This window comes from Pseudomassariella vexata (genome assembly GCF_002105095.1).
Source record: "Pseudomassariella vexata strain CBS 129021 chromosome Unknown BCR38scaffold_17, whole genome shotgun sequence".
Taxonomy (NCBI): domain Eukaryota; kingdom Fungi; phylum Ascomycota; class Sordariomycetes; order Amphisphaeriales; family Pseudomassariaceae; genus Pseudomassariella; species Pseudomassariella vexata.
The window spans coordinates 48,971-66,038 of record NW_024467972.1 but is presented as its reverse complement, the minus strand read 5'-3'; the positions used below and the strand labels follow the sequence as shown (position 1 = coordinate 66,038).

Below are 17,068 nucleotides of genomic sequence, written 5' to 3'. Positions count from 1 at the left end.
GAGTTGGACGCATAGATTAAACTGGTTGAGGTTGAGTATAGTGAAGGGCAGGCGGGTCGAAGGTTGAGGGAACTTCATTTTCTCCAGAGATGCCTGGCCGGGGTTAATGCCGCACTTTTATAGCACAGCCGTGGCTCTAGACTTTACGCCACAATAGCTGATTGCATAGAATACGAGGAACATAAGAGACGTCCAATAATGTTGAGTGAATATGTACCTCGACCTCACTGGCTCGTCTTAATGTATTCCTATGTGGCAGCTTTTATATACATGGCTGCTCATCACTGCCATACTTTAAACCTCACGGCTTTCAGTCCAATATGCCGCCGCTATTACCGTGGTTCGTGTTTGATGCTGGAAAGCGAGCCAGGCGTGTGCTCTTCCCGAAGCAATCATTCCTGTAATAGGGGCCCAAAACAGCCAGCAGAACGCAGAGCCGTCACTTCCTTATCTATATCCACCCTAGGACCATCATGTACAGAAGGACCAGGAGACATTCATATTGTATACGCACGAGATGCCACAATTTCAAACGTGTTCTTTTGGAGAGCCCATACTTGCCCCTACCCCCGTTATGTGTATCAAGTCTCCTATTCCCTAGCATAAGTACTATCGGACATCTTGCATTATCTTATACAAGAGTATCCATCCATCCATCCGTCTATCTTACCGTCTGTCATATACCCGCCATGCTTGCTTGCGAGCCAGTGATGCAGACCTGCATCGCTCTTTTCATTATCATGTCGTACTAATACACATGCCTACGCCATCTAAATTTTATACAAGAGAAGAACCCGATGCAGATGTGCGCATGCATACCTACCCAAGCAAAAGACACACATTGTTCATGTCTCATGGCAGCAGCTTGTTCCATCACATAAACGACCCGTTGGGGCCTTCGGGCGGCGTTCTCCGCCCAGGTGCCGGCCGTGGTGGCGACGATTTTGGCGCCGTTTCCCGTGATTGGGACCGGCTATGATCCCAACGCCTTCGGCTCGCCTCGTATTCGGCTGCCTCGGCCTTTCTGTCGGGGCTCCCATAGCTGCCGTTGCTGTCAACGCTTCCTTGTCTCGGCGGACTTCCAGTTATACCTCGACCATACCGCGACGCCCGCTTATCGTCCAAGTATAAAGTTGCGTCTTCTTCGTCGTCCAGGTACGCACCGCCACCGTATGGCGGAGGCACCGGCATCGAATTTGAATCGCCCTTAACCAGCCCGAGTCTTTCCTCCTCGGTCGCATTCTTCACCTGTGGGCTCGCGTACCCGCGGCTGCCCATCCCGCCGCGGCTGGACGGTTTCAACGACCCTGGCTGGTGGAGATCCTGTGGCGTGTCAGCTTGGTGCCGACGGAATACATTTTGGAACGAGAACTGCCTTCGGGCTGACTGACCCTCCTTGTGTGGTGGAGGTGTCGGTGGCACCGAGAGAGAAGTGCTACTAGCATTTCCCGTGTACAATTCGCCAAACTGTATCCGTCGACCCGTGCTGCCAGACGCAATGCTCGCGGCCCCCAGCGCAATGGAAGCTGCGCCGCCATATTCGGTCTTTTGGTGTCGCAGAGCGTCCGGTAAGCCATAGACGTGCTCGGCCCCGTAGGGGCTGGCCTCACCGCCGAGTTTAGTTTGCGAGGGGATGGCGATGTCCGTCAGTTGGACAGGGTGCATGGGGCTTCGCGCCTTCGGATCGTGTTGATCGTGCTCATCGCGGAAATCAGGATGCCCGGGAAGAATCACGCTCCTGGTTCGGCTGCGGATCGTACCCGCAATGCTCGACAACAGGCCTGGTGATCTCTGCCTTGTCGTCTCATCCTCCTCTTGCTCCTCCTCATCCGGCCAATGAGACATGCCCAGGGGCGGGTGAGGGGTTCGCTCGGGCTCGTTAAACGGGTTTGGCGAAGTCATCGCCCGGCTTCGCTGACTGTTGCGCAGCAAGGTGGTCCTCCTCCTCCTGAGCCCATCCCATTCGTACTGTTCAGTGCCATCTTCACTGACAGTTGCGAGCCGTTCCCTCTCTTTCTCCTCATGCAATCGTTTCAGTTCTTCCGCTTCCATCTTCTGCCTGGCAAGAGATATTCTTCGGACAATCGCTGCGGTACCGCGGATGGCGTCGGCCTTGGGTTCCGTCTCGGGCTGTTCCTGCTCAGCGATAGTTTGAATCTGGTCCAAATCCCCCTTGAAGACGGCAACATCAGGAACGTCCTTGGCCGACTTGGACAGCTGCAGCAAAACGACCCCAGAACAGATGGTAAGGAATCCCATGACAACCGTGATGATAGAGCTCGCTGTGCCCTTGAAGCCCTGGAAAAGTACAGCCGAGGTGACGATGGTGGTACTCGTGAAGTAAACGTAATATGTAGGCGTGACCATGGCAGCATTGAACAGATTCAACGCTTTCTGCGGTGGTCGTCGTCAGCAACACCCAAAGTCAAACAACAACGCCCATCACTTACATTCAGGAAGATGATTTCCGTGAGCAAAGTCCCAATGACAAAGACGAACAAGACATAGAGGAACCATTGCTTGAACTGGTTTCCGGATGTGCCTTGGACCTGCGCAACAATGGCCGAGCCGAGGCCTTGGGTGGCGACAACGCTGAGTCCTCCGATCCAGCTGCAAATGGAAATGTAGACAAGCATGTTCTTCTTTCCCCAGCGCGGCCCAGCATAGTAGGCCGTTATGGCGGAGCCTATAAGGATGACGCCCGTATAACTCAGAAAGCCAGGGGCAATGACAAATTTCTGCATTTCCTGGATGTTGGCCACGGAAGATTCTTCGGGTGCGTTCATGACAATCACAACCGACCCGACGATACAGAGAAAGCAGGAGACCTTGCCGACCATGCTCAATCTCTCCTTGAGAAAGATAGCCGACAGTACTGTGGTAATAACTACAGACAGGGCACCTAGGGGAGTGACGAGAATGGCGTCGGTAAAGGCATAGGCGACGAAGTTACAGATCTCGCCTATGATCATCAATATCATGCCCGACCACCAGTAGACGTTCTTGAAATAGCCATAACCCTCGCCCGCGACCTCGTTATATTTGTCGTTGGCTTTCAGCAACCCAACCTTCTTCAGAACAAAAGACGTGCCGATGAACAAACCCGATGCGATGGCCAGAGATATACCGATCACCTTGTATATCGGGGGCCTTTCTTGTGTCGTTGCATCGGTCGAAGATGTTTCGTTCGCTCTCGCATAAACATTGTGGGCGACCTCGAGCGCTTGCGCTGCTGTGTTCATGGTGGTCGCGTGGATATGGACGTGAGCGACGGCGAGGCGTCGCCGTGTCACGGGAATGGGAGCTGGGGCTCGTCGTCGGCGTCAATATGAGCTGGAGAGATGTTGCCGATATTTCGAGGATTGTTTACGTCGGACAGGATCGTGTAAGTCAATCAAGCCGGGGGCGCTTTCAACTGGGCATAAACATTGGAGCTCGGCCGGTTATGAATGCTTGTTTTCCGTTTCCCACAAGTTCCGCAAGTGCCGCAAGCGGGTCGCCCAGAGTTAAACACGAGATCGTTTGCGAATGCCCCAAAGGTTTTGTTGGGACGGTAATCGTATCGAGTTGCTCTCTACAGGACCTGGGTCGACGGGACATAGAAATCGGTGTAATGCCGCAGGTTACCTTTTACGGAGTATTCGTAACGAAACGGCGATGAAGTAGGGGGGTGTCCTGAGACGTTAATTGTGGGAGCTGTCGCTGAGTCCCTGTGCCTTCAATGCCGCCACGATACGGCACGGAAACGGTCAAAAGCAATACGAAGATGCTGAGCGTAGTAGTCAAACAAATTGCCCATGAAGCAAATCAATTCAATCCAAAAGATAGACGGCGATCGGGAGGACAACCTTGTTGTTGAGTGGTATGTTTGGACCAACCCAAATAGTTCGTGGTGGGCGCAGCAGCTGAATGTGGGTGCGGGAACACACATCGTTCACGTTCTAGCCCGAAGTCCGTTGTCCTGGGCAGCCACGACCTACTACGTACCTGCACTACCAATAGTGGGGGCGGGGGGGGGGTGTCTTCCTATTCTAGATTGATGAGACTTGTTACACGCCATGCAGGGTTTTTTTTTCATAAACTGCACCATCAGCAACTCAGTGTTTCCAACCGCTGGGAACGTATGTTAAACTGCACGCTGCTTATTGTGTGCCGTTAGATCTGAGATACCATAGTATGCCTAGCCTAGCAGCACTAGCTAACGGGATCGTTATCTCCATGTGCCATGAACAAGACGACGGGATGCTGCAGCCCAGAGCGAATGTGCGCATGTGGCCATGCTCAGTATCAAAAGCTGAAAGAAGATCTTCACATCATCAGTGATTGGTCGACCAGCCGCTGACAGCAGGTTGACCAACTTCCTCACAGTCGGCCCTGTCAAGTATGATCTCCGTTTCACAGGTGTGTGCCCTAACCAACAGCCAGAAAACCCAGGGTGTCGGAAACATCATACGTCAACTATTGTCGACTCCGCTCGTCGTTAAACAATGGTGTGGTGCGTCGTTTTGGCACTATGCAGCCATCAATATTCTCCTCGGCACGATGACGAATCCCAGGACTGTCGCCTTGCGGGCTCTTTGGGCGATCCTACACCACTTGAGCATTTGCAGCAGTGGAATACGACCCTACTAGAGTATCTCGCATGAGCGTGAGCATTGACCCCTGTTGGCGATGCCAGCATACGAGCGCCACAAAGTTGCGCTTCACGTCGCTGGTGATAGGATGTCGTTGTTTTTGAGTGTGACAGGATCGTACCAGAACTCTGGGAGGTTCCAACCCACGCATCACAGAAGGTTTCTGCATGTGGAGTTCTGCGGCGACATTGGGGCAGAATCTCCAGGGTTGAGATAACCATCACCTACCAAATGCTCTGCGCTCGTTGATCACCAGTTTCGGCTGTTGTTCGATTTTCTCCTTCGCTCAACTTCACCGATGAACCTTGCAAGGCCTTTGGCAGCCCGTTGATGGATGCACCCCATCGCTGCACTCGGAACGCTGCGCCGCCTTTCCCTTCCATTCCACACATTTAGCTTTACGAGTACTGGCTGTGAGTACGACACGCAACAACTGCTGTTCGAGCCGACGACTGTGGCCAGCTGAGCCGGGATTGCCATCAAATGGACAATTCACAGGCTCTCAGGCTCTCTCCTATTGGCCACGGCGCCCGTGTTGATTGCACGATGAGCGTGGCTTAGCCGCTGGAAATCTTGACATCGGGTAGCTTGAGATGCGGACGAGACAAGAAACCCAGCGCGATGCAACGTTCGATAAATCACTTGTCGACAAGAGGCATACCAAGAACAGGTAATTTCAAAAATCTGCAATGTTCCTGGCTACGTCGAGGACCTGACTGACTTATGCCTCCTGGAAATCCTCCAATGCCGATCGGAGTATTCGCGAGAGTGAGTCCCTGTGTTCAACCCGGTCCTTTGCGCTGGCCTCCACTGGTAAAAGCACCCAGGCCAGATCCGTGAGAGAAATGGTCAGCACATATACTTCAAACTAGCCAAGAGAACTAGCCAAGAGGGCACAAGACACGATGCCGCCCCGTAGTCCGGCCCAGGCGGCAGTTGTGTTGCAAACAAGGTTTGACGGATTGCATCTATTTCGAGTTCTACACAATCTTCCAGTCGCATACCAGAAAGCCTAGTGATATAATGCTCGCACTTTGAGCTGAGCATGTCAATGAAGGCTCGTTTTCGTTCACTTGCCATCTCAGTACGCTTGTGACCGCCGCGGCCGCTTGATCTCGGTGTAGTCCGCAGCCCACCGTCAGTGGGTGGACCAGGACTTCATGTCAAGCTTTGGCTTTATCACGATGAAAGGGGTAGTCCGACTTCACGGTCGTGGTCTGTCAAAGTCAAGCTGCCATTTGTGCCCAACGTTGACAGGTCCGCGACCTGTGCACTGGCAGGCACCGGTCCAAGAGCCATGTCACGCCTGCTCCAGGGCGACCAATGCTGTGTGCGGTCGCCCTGCGGCATCGACGTTCTAGTGAGACCTCGGAAAAAGCCAGCCCTGACAGGAAATGAGGGAGATTTGACTTGTGAGACAGTTGGAACTGATCTAACAGCGGCAGTGCGACCAACGAGGTCGGAATGCCGCGGTTCCAGTCGTATCACTCTAATCCTGTACACTCATGAGGAGGAACACGTCCGCAGCCCCAGGAATCTAGGCGACGGGAAGCCGAGCTCGCAATGTCCGATTATGTCACAGGCCGGCGTCAATATACACACGCTGCTTTGCTTGTCTTTGTGCCAAACAGCACGGCCGCTAGGAAGATTACCACGGCGCCAACCGAATTATAATGATGCTGTCCGTGCTAATGCCAAAGAACAATTGGAGGTCTACCTCAGGCCGGGCACGTTCTCCTGGGCAAACTAACACGGAATGCCGCTCCGTAGCGTAGGACAGACCATCGAATCCATATAAGTGAGGCGGTTAGGCAACATGCAGGGCGTTGGGTCTGTGATATCTGTGATGTGTGTGCATGATACCAAGACAGGCCTGCGCATTCCTCGTCCATCATGATGGCTCCAACATTAGCTACTGTGTGCCTACTCGCGGCGGTCCTATCTTTACCCGCGCTTTCGACCTCATTAGGAGCACCTGGTACTCACTCAAGACCCGCTCGAGCGATATCAGCTCTGCACTTGAGTCTTCGAGAGGCATCCGCTGGGGGGAATTGCGGCGCCGCGTTTGGCAACGTTGTGTGCGCGGCCGGCTTGTGTTGCTCAGGTGCTGTGAGTCTGCTCCTCGCCCATGGTTTCGAGGATATGCATAACTCACGAGTTGAATAGGGCGTATGTGGGACGGGACCTCCATTTTGCAGCGCACCCGACTGCCAGCTTTCATTCGGACCCGCCTGTGACGGCAATCAGGTACCATTCGGGCAAGATACCTCCATCGTACCACGGCCCGCCCTAGGCAATGTGCCGTATGGGGTGGACATCAGTCGCTGTTCGGTGATGGGCAAAGTTGCCCTGACGTTCGACGACGGGCCGTACATCTACACTAGTGAGCTGCTCGACATTTTGAAGAAGAACAACGTCAAGGCGACGTTCTTCGTCGTCGGCGACAACGGGAGCAAGGGGCAGATCCAGGCCGACTCGAGTGGTTATCCTGCCATCATCCGGCGCATGCACGCCGAAGGTCACCAGGTCGCCAGCCACACGTGGAGTCACCAGGACTTGGGCAAGATCACGGCGCAGCAGCGACAAGAACAGATTATTAAGAACGAGGTGGCGCTCGTCGACATTCTAGGCTTCTTCCCGACCTATTTTCGCCCACCTTACACGTCTTGTCCAGGTGATTGCTACAGTGACTTGCGGAAATTTGGCTATCATATCGTGAGTCCACCTTTTTGCATTTTCCCCGTGGTTGAACTTGCTCATGGAATGAATGACCGTAGGTCAATTACGATGTCGACACTGTCGACTGGAAGGGTGACTACACGTACTCGCAGAACGCATTCACATCCGCCCTTTCCAAATACGCCCCTGCGGCATCCTCATGGATATCCCTCGCCCACGACATCCAACCCAACACGGTCCACAGCCTGGCGCAATACATGATCGACCAGATCCGCAAATTTGGGTACGAGCCCGTCACCGTTGGCGAGTGCCTCGGGGACCCCGCCGCAAACTGGTACCGCAACCCGGCGAATGGGCAGGCATGGGGCGGCAAGAGCTTAGCTCCTGCAAGCACGACGAAGACACAACCCTCAGCTGCGCAACCTACTGAAACGCCGTCTTCATTTTTGTCCGGGAGCACTAAAACTAATGAGGAAACCATTGGTTCTGCCGCGTCTACGGAAGCTGCGCCAGCTGTGACACCGACACCAGCGCCTGAGGGAAGCAACTTCGGAGCTGGAACGGGAGAGTGGGCCTCGACGTCCGAGTTGGGTGCGCCGGGGGCTACGACGTTGTCTCATGCTGGCAGTGCCGGACGCGTCGCCCCTTCGGCATGGGGGCTGCTTTTTGGGCTGCTGGGGCTGTCAGTTTTGTATTCAACATTGTTATCAACGCAACAGACCGTTTCATGTATCATTGTATCATAGCCGGACGAAGATGTCTGTGTAAATGTATCATAGTGTATCAATGTGCATAATAGCACTGTATTCCTTCCCATGAGTCGAAAGGGCCAGCTGCTCTCCAGTGCGTTGCAGCTCATCAATCACCCGCCCCATCCTCTGCTCGGCCCTCCTGAAAAAGGGGTCACAAGGCGTCACGGATCCTCTTGAAATCTTCAAAATATTCGGTGTTGGCAGTGTCTTGATTGCCGTCCTCCTCTTTCTTCTCGTTGTGCCTCTCAGTATGGTACGGAAACATGCCTAGCCGAACATGGCCACTGAGGACAAAATGTCAGATTCTGCAGATCAACGAACCCTAGCTTATGGCGCATGTTCGTGACTACTTGCAGGATTATCGAGTTATGAAACGATGGGTACCTATTGGACTAACTGATTCAGTCCTCTATTGATGACTCTGCCCAGATCCTGTCTTGATTGGGCACCACCTGTGGCCTAGGGCATATTTGTGGCGCTCAATCACACACTAATTGTACAATTGTACTGCTTTGAAAATCCAACAATAGAGACGGACATTCTGTCCGGGCGGGTTACAACAGAAAAGACCAAGAGCCTTGTCGCTCTGACCAGGTCAACAGAATTGCCTCAACAGGCAGAGCAACAGAACAGGACCTTAGCAGGTCACTCAACAGAATCACATCAACAGGCGCTAACAACGAAAAAGATTCGAAAGATTTGATCTGCTCTTCCTTCTTCTCCTCCTCCCTTTCCACCTCATCTGCGTTTATGCTTTGCTTCTCTCCTTTCGAGAAGCGAACTCACTGCATGAATTATCCGGGAATAACCTTCAACCCCCCTGTCCCTAAATCAGTACAGAAAGTAATGTATATATATATATATTACAGTGTCCAAACTGTCCCTGAGTAAATATATAAAGTAATTCATATATTATTCTGCAGTATCCAAAACGCTATAACGTAGTCCACGGTCCAATTGCACACTTCGGCAGATTTTCGTACGCTACCACTTTGACCTGCGGTTTTTCACCACATAACTATGGTTGGTTCTTGGAATGAAAGTGATATGATTCTAGCATTACATGCGCTTCAATCTGATCCAAAATTAAGTGTACGTCGCGCTGGTCAGATCTATAACGTACCTTTTAGAACCCTTGCGTATCGACGCGACGGTAAAACCGCTCGAGCGATTACGCGATCGCCAACGCAAAAGTTGACTCCTTCTGAAGAAGAGGCAATCTTACGACATATAACCGACCTATATCCGCGAGAATTTCCTCCCCGATTGAGTGGTGTTGAAGATATGGCCAACCGATTACTTCGAAGTCGCGACGCGGGACGCGTCGGCGTCAACTGTGCCTCGAGCTTCGTAAGACGACAACCAGACCTCCAGACGCGTTTAAATCGAAGGATCGACTATCAGAGAGTCCTCTGCGAAGACCCTGACGCGTATCGCGCGTGGTTTGACCTGGTACGGAATACAATTGCGAAATACGCGATCCAGGAGGAGGATATCTACAACTTCGACGAGACCGGTTTTGTGATGGGCCAAATCTCGTCCGAAATGATCGTGACGACTTCTGATCGGCGCGGAAGGCCTAGAGAAGCCCAGCAAGGAAATTTGGAATGGGTTACAGTTATTCAAGGCGTTGGGTCGTCCGGTTATGCCCTCCCTCCGTACATCATTTTCGCCGGCAAAACCCACCTCTCGTCATGGTACGAAAACAGCCCATTACCGCCTGATTGGGTTATCGCAGTTACTAAAAATGGCTGGACTACGAACGATAGAGGCGAAGATTGGATAAAACACTTCGATCATCACACCAAGTCTCGTACGAAAGGTACTCATCGCCTATTGATCCTCGACGGTCACGAAAGCCATCACTCGACCGATTTCGAGGTATATTGCAAAGCTAACAATATCGTCACGCTTTGTATGCCTCCTCATTCGTCGCATAAGCTCCAGCCTCTTGATGCTGGTTGTTTTCGCGAGTTAAAAAGAGCGTACGGAAAAGAAATCGAAGATCTCATGCGAGCACATATAAGTCATATCTCGAAAGAAGACTTTTTACCGGCGTTTTTAAACGCGTACAACGCAACTTTCACGGTTTCAAATATCCAAGGAGGTTTCCGAGGGGTAGTAATAGTTCCGTACGATGCAGATTATGTCATATCACAGCTCGATGTGAAATTACATACGCCAACACCTCCGGGTAGCTCGGCTGGTCTCCCCGTCCCTTGGGAATCAAAGACTCCGAACAACCCAACCGAAGCCCAATCACAAACCGATTATGTGAAAAATAGGATTGTACGACATCAAAATAGCTCACCAAGGTCAATTTTTGCTGGAATAGATCAGATTGCGCGAGGTACAACGAAGGTTATGCATCGGCTTGCCCTTTTAGAAGGCGAGGTCGAATGACTTCGAAAGGCAAATGAGACCTTAAGTCGACGTCGCCGTGCGAAGAAAGAACAGCTACAGAGTGTAGGGTCACTTCGTATACAAGCTAGACAGGACCTACAGTCTCAACGAGAGGTTGATGGGCAGTTACATGACGAATTTCGTCAAATTGGTGGTCGTACGAGGCGGCGAATTGCGCGTGTACGGCGCTGTAGAATCTGCGGCGAGCCCAGACATAATGCGCGCACTTGTGGAAATGATGTAGAGACGTCTGAAGATAACGATTCTGAGTAGTTTCAATTGATGATAGGCGTTGTGGTTGAATTAACTTATACATTGTCGTATAAGGTCTGCCAAAGTGTGCAATTGGACCGTGGACTACGTTAGCGAGGGCTATTAAGTAGTGTAATTTTCAAACGTATAGAAATACCTACACAAAGTTATGGCGGATTAAGGCTGCTTAGACATTGGTATTCGGAAGTGTAGCTTACTCTACCAGGTTGCGCGATTATCTGAATAATGCTGATCGGCGACAGCTTTATCCCACCATTTCTCTCTATAAATCTAATGCTAACTATACTACGTATAAATTAATCTCACTTTTCGACGATTCTGATAGACTTCTTTACGGTTAGAAATCCCGAAGTTCGACAGAACTTGAAATTCACGTATATCACAAAATCGGACTATACGGGTTATATTTGCAAATATATGCGCGAGGCATGTTTGATTCGCCTGTCAAGTATTTTCTTTATGGTGTTCGCTGCTCGTATGACGGAACATGGTATTCACTGCTTCATTTTGAAAGTGCTTGAGTATGATAAGTAACTGTTCTGCGGGCTTTAGACGAACCCTAGAAGCCGCACCGTTCCAGGAAACAAGACTAACCTGCCGATTAGAGAATGAACTTCGCCAAGGACGTCTTGACTCGTTCGAACTATGACTTCACGTTAGTAGACTTCTGGGAACGCGACTCCTGGATAGCCCGTCCAATGTCGAGTCAAGCGCGGGGTTAATCCTTGAGTTATCGGCCTAAACGTAAGCCAATATCGTTTCTAGAACGAATAGTATAACGTCCTCCACAGATAAATCTGAAGATAAGCTTTGCATCTGCCCTCACCACTTACATAGCTGACGCACAAGGGCATCGTTATGGGAAGCCGTCTGGAAATTGTCTCGCATGCCAAGCAATCCACAAACCCCGAAACCATGCGCTCTGGGAATGCCACCCTCTCCCCAATCTACATCACCAGCCTGGATCCACGAATGGCATTTGCGCCTCCAAAGTTTATGGAAAGAGTTGGCACAGCAGCTCATGGCAGATACGAGGATGCACATAATTTCGACACTGCATACATACTCATGCATCCACAGGCGGACACGCTAGACAGTGGCATTGGCATTACTGCTAACCCGGACAAAACCAGCCAAACGTTACAAATCATCCAGGCCTGTTTTCTCGCGCTCGCAACATGGAACGTCATCGAGATGATACCCTCCGTGCTGTTTACCTTCAAGCGCCGTGGCGGCCTCTACTTCTGGAGTATCGTCACCTCCAACTTGGGTATAGGCCTCTCGTCCATCGTCTTCTTCATCAATAACTTCCGGCTCTCGCCTAACATCTTGGTGCCGTCCGTGTTCGGAATCATTGGTTGGATAATGATGGTTACGTCACAGTCACTCGTGTTGTACTCGAGGTTACATATGCTATACTTCGACATGCGGACACTTCGCTGCGTTCTGGTAATGATCATTTGGAACGCTATAACACTGCACTCTATCGCCGCCGTTCTGACCATCGGCGCCAACTCACACGCGGCGGAAAAGTTCCTCTTCGCATATAGCGTCTTCGAAAAGATTCAAGTCACCTTGTTCTTTATCCAGGAATCCATAATCTCGGGGCTGTATCTATGGAAGTCCTTTAGCTTCCTCGGCTTCCAGGAATACCACGAGAGAACGGCAGCCGAAGTCAAGGGGATTCTACAGTACCTGATATTTGTCAATATCGTGGTTATTCTGCTGGATATCAGTGTCCTAGTCCTCGAATTCCTTGGGCTGTACCTTGTTCAGGTTACCTGCAAAGTCTTCGCCTACAGTGTAAAGCTCAAGTTGGAGGTTAGCATTCTGAATCGCTTGGTCGATTTTGTCAACCGAACGAGAACGCTGAATTCCAACTCGGGTTTCATGATTACGGAGCAAATGCAGAGGGAGTGGGAGTCGACATTGCAAAGAATATTTGGCCCTACGCGGGATATTAGTCCTGGGCCCGAAAGAACCACGACAACGGTGGGGAGTGAAGCAGTGGCAATATCAGATCAGAGAGCCTCAGCCGTTAAGGCAACATCTACAAGGCCATAGGCTGGGTATGAAAGCAGACCAATAGACATACAGTGTATCCTGCTGGCTTGTCTTTCCCATCCTAAATATGAAAACGTCTGTACAGAATTGTAGTGATATTTGAGATTTGGCCACTATACGCCAAGAAGAAGGGAAACCAATCTCATGATAATGCAGTTAGCTACAAAACGAGCAACGGGGATGAATTATTCTCGTTCACCCGGACGGAGCTGACACATAACCGTGAAATGAAATCCCTAGCATGCAAATCAACTCGTCATCAAACTGCGGTGAAGTTAATGCTAGTTGCACCGTTTCTCAGTCGTTTGGCGTCATAGGCGTTGGATGATTGCCGTGATTAAAGAAAGCGTATTGGGAACGTAGCGGGAAAGCAGTCAGGTACTTGTAGGCATGGGACTTCAGAGAAATCCTATATTCCGGACCTATGAACCGTTCCTGCCACAACCAGCTCCCAGCCCTCGGAAAACTATCTGATACCAGTTCAGCTCCCGCCATGTCCGAAATCTAACTTTCAACACTTCTTAACAATGTTCACTGCAAACGTCTGCCCCCAGCCCGCCTCGGGTTTCAGCCGTCTTTACAAGTCAAGCAACAAGCAAATCACTACCACGAAAGTAATAGAGTAAACCCAAGGGAGGGCAATAAGCTAAATTATCGCCTGTAAGTGATCCTCATAGACGAGCCAAGAACCACCGACAGACAACACGAAAGTAGTGGCTACGCCAAACGATAAACCAACCAGAAGCGCAGCAATTCGAGTGTGGCGCTTCACATTGACGAGGCTCACGACTTGCATACACCTCAGGGAGAAGCCTTGGATGCATGTGATTGTGCTGAGCCACAGAACGACTTGAATATTCTAGTTTGGGAGATGATCTGTAAAATTCGTCCTCTGGCAAGCGCAAGGTTCGTGGACTTAGTAAACATATTAATAGTAACGTGGTTTAACACCGAGTCGCGCACTTTTTCAACTTTTCCAACCTTTTGACTTCAACACTTATTTCCTCAACAACAACACCATGTCAGTTCAAACCCAAGAAGCCAAAATCAATCTTGCCATCGAAGCTATCCGATTGACCAAAAATATGAGCCAACGTCGAGCAGCAAAGCTATACGGTGTACCCGAGTCCTCACTCCGTGACAGAATCCACGGTCGCACCCCACGTACCGAAATCTGGCCGAATAGCGCACTACTCGCCAAGATAGAGGAAAGAGCTATTGTTCAGCATGTACTTGATCTAGATTTGAGAGGGTTTCCTCCCCGGCTAGAGGGTGTGGAAGATATGGCCAATTCCATTCTTGCGACGCGGGGTACCCGACGCGTCGGCAAGCTCTGGGCGCATCGCTTTGTAAAGCGAACCCCAGAGTTACAGACGCGTTTTTCTCGCTCGTATGACTTCCAGAGGGCCCTCTGCGAGGATCCAAAGATTATTGAGGACTGGTTCCGGCTTGTATCGAATATGAGGGCCAAATACGGGATCCAGGACTGCGATATGTGGAACTTCGACGAGACGGACTTTATGATGGGCGTTATTCAACGCTCGATGGTCGTTACCTCATCTGAACGGAATGGGTCACGGCGATTACCTGTGTCAATTCGGAGGGTCGCGACATCCCGCCATTTCTGGTAATTCAAGGGAACTATCACCTTGCTAATTGGTATACTGAGGGGGACCTACCAGCCGATTGGGTAGTCAAACCGACCGAAAACGGGTGGACGAACAATGAGACTGGTCTAGACTGGATCAAAAATTTCAACAAGCACACTATCTCGACCAAAAGAGGCGTGTATCGGCTGTTAGTATTGGACGGGCATGAGAGTCATACATCGGCCGATTTCGAGTCTTATTGCAAGTCTACGGCATTATTACTATTAGTCTGCCCCCGCCCTCGTCTCATCTAACCCAGCCACTTGATGTAGGGTGCTTTGGGGTCTTGAAACGTATATACGGTCGAGAGATTGATATATTTATCAAGTCCTATATTAACCACATTATTAAGGTCGAGTTCTTTATCGCCTTTAAGGAGGCTTATTTAAAGACAATAACCGACAAAAACATCAAGGCAGGGTTTCGAGGGGCCGGCCTAGTCCCCCACGACCCTGAAGCCGTTATCTCGAAGCTGGATGTTAGGATTCGGTCGCCTACACCCGTTAGCCCCTCTCTTCTAGATGCTGACCCTTGGGTTTCGCAAACGCCAATAACCCGACAGAGGCTCTCTCGCAGTCCGATTTTGTCAATCGCCGAATCGCCAGACATCGGGGAAGCTCTCCGACCCCAATTTTTGATGCTGTTGGCCACCTTGCGAAGGGTATAACTCGATTAGCCCATGAGAATACCCTCTTGAAGGCTGAGTGCTCCACCCTTCGCAAGGCAAATGAGGCACTAAGCAAGCGTCGGAGGGCAAAAGAATCGCGTGTCCGGCAAGGAGGTGCACTTACTGTCGAGGATGCCCTGGACATTTTGGCCCGGAAGGACGCGGAGGCCCAGGTAAAGGAGGACAAGCGCTCTAGGGGGGGTAAAGAAAAGGCTGGTCCGTCGACTGTACGACCATGTAGTAAGTGTAAGAAGACGGGACATAATGTAAAGACTTGTCAGGTCGAACTATAATTGTCAGATGTATATAGCTCTGAATAAATTTCAATAAACTTTAGTCTGTTCTGGCTTTTTAATTGAACTTGAAATTATAGTGTGGTAAAAAGTGCGCGACTCGGTGATATGCGCGACTCGGTGTTAAACCACGTTATATACTAATTCGATGTAGCGTACGTTCATGGAACCTCCCGCTCTAGATGACGATGAGCAGGAGACTCCTAGCCGGAAGAGAGGTAAGTCTAAGCACTATACACACTCCTTACATATTATACTAATATATGATAGTTTCTCGCAAGCGTGGTGGTAGAGGTGGCAGAGGTGGTAGAGGAAGCCGGTCGACCACTCGTAACTCTGGTATGACATATGTTGAACTTAGGCAGTGCATAAGCTAATACGAAATAGCTTGAATCATCAATAAGCAGCAATCAAACGGTACCTACTGTGCATATGTACGACATATGCTTGTGAACTGTTGTTTTGCTTGGTCTGGTAATTCGGTTCTATAATGCAAATATATTGCTTGGTGTTTGTTTCGTATCAAGTTTCCACCTCATATGCATCATATATGCTCAAATCCTATGTGACATGTTCTATTCTAGGTTAGGTTATTACAGTACCTAATAAACTATTCGTGCTTTTTTCTATTATCTGAGCCTTGTCAGAATATGCCTCGCATATGTATACCAGACAGTTTGGCCCTATGTATATGCTCCTATATCCTGCATATGCGCCGCATTTTCTCCGTGTACAAGCTTTTCTCTGATACTGTGGTGATGATTTATTTGGTTAGACTAGCGTTAGCGTTAGTTTGGCAAGACTTGGCCAGGGTTAGAACATTTCTGACCCTGATCAACTTTGCTGCGCCACAAAACTTCTAACCCTGGCCAACTGTAACCTGCCTTTATGAACCTTGCTACGCCACAAAATTCTACCCCTGGCCAACTGTAAACTGTAACCTGGAGAGACACAACAATCTAGACAGGATCGCCACAGAGTCATCAATAATCAATAGAGGATTCAATCCCTCAGGTTTTAATAAAAGTAGATGATAATATTTCAAAAATTATAAGTTATTTTTCTAGTAATTGAGGGATTCAGTCCTCTATCGATGCTCTGTGTAGATCCTGTCTTGATTGATATGTCTGCTCTACGCACCCATTGTGGTGTGTTGCTTTTAGCACTATGGGGAAGGGTTTGACCCCACCAGACTACACCTGCCGCTACACCGCCTTTGGCCTAGGGCATAATCATGGCGCTCAATCCCACAGTAATAATAGCTGGTTGTAGGTGGGGACCAAGATTCCTCAATCCCTGCCCAGTTACCCGTGCCACACCCCACTTATTTCGGATTCGCTTGAGCTCACCAACCTAAGTTGGTGCTCACCACCAACTTGGCCAGCTTTTCGACACTTTCAACTTCAACCTATCCTATCTTCGTCAATTCATTAGCTTTTTCCAATCGCAATGGAATCACAGCTACAGGAAGCCGTCCTCTACATGCAAGAGCATCCTCAAGCCAAAATTGCCAAGATTGCGCGAGAAAGCGGCGTAAAACGCGAGACCCTCCGATACCGCGTCAAGCAAGCTGGGAAGACTAAGAACCACGGAGGACTCAACAAACTACTATCTGAAGCCGAAGAAAAGGCCCTCTGTAATTACATCGACCGCC

At 50.2% G+C, this 17,068-nt stretch overlaps 3 protein-coding genes across 3 annotated transcripts; 2 read left to right on the top strand and 1 right to left on the bottom strand.

Moving 5' to 3' along the window:
• Positions 1–873: 873 nt before the first annotated feature.
• Positions 874–3,242, bottom strand: BCR38DRAFT_489524 (magnesium transporter NIPA-domain-containing protein; the record flags this gene model as incomplete). The annotated part of the gene is made up of 2 exons (XM_040864405.1): positions 874–2,394; positions 2,451–3,242. The coding sequence occupies 2 exons, from the start codon at positions 3,240–3,242 to the stop codon at positions 874–876; spliced, it is 2,313 nt and encodes a 770-aa protein (XP_040711071.1).
• Positions 3,243–6,261: 3,019 nt separating this feature from the next.
• BCR38DRAFT_75238 (uncharacterized protein) lies at positions 6,262–8,138 on the top strand. Its single transcript, XM_040865611.1, has 3 exons — positions 6,262–6,743; positions 6,801–7,349; positions 7,412–8,138. Exons 1-3 carry the CDS (start codon positions 6,528–6,530, stop codon positions 8,057–8,059), a joined length of 1,413 nt encoding a protein of 470 aa, XP_040711070.1. The 5' UTR covers positions 6,262–6,527; the 3' UTR covers positions 8,060–8,138.
• Positions 8,139–11,857: 3,719 nt separating this feature from the next.
• BCR38DRAFT_312850 (uncharacterized protein) lies at positions 11,858–12,607 on the top strand (the record flags this gene model as incomplete). The annotated part of the gene is made up of 1 exon (XM_040854669.1): positions 11,858–12,607. A coding segment is annotated over one exon (750 nt), but the record flags the coding sequence as incomplete, so codon positions are not given.
• Positions 12,608–17,068: the final 4,461 nt, after the last annotated feature.

What these genes read in the sequence shown, in the direction of transcription:
- BCR38DRAFT_75238 (XM_040865611.1), top strand. Translation starts at nt 6,528, where the DNA reads ATGATGGCTCCAACATTAGCTACTGTGTGCCTACTCGCGGCGGTCCTA. An exon ending in GCTTGTGTTGCTCAGGTGCT is followed by an intron (nt 6,744 to 6,800) that starts GTGAGTCTGCTC and finishes CGAGTTGAATAG; the next exon opens with GGCGTATGTGGGACGGGACC. An exon ending in GGAAATTTGGCTATCATATC is followed by an intron (nt 7,350 to 7,411) that starts GTGAGTCCACCT and finishes GAATGACCGTAG; the next exon opens with GTCAATTACGATGTCGACAC.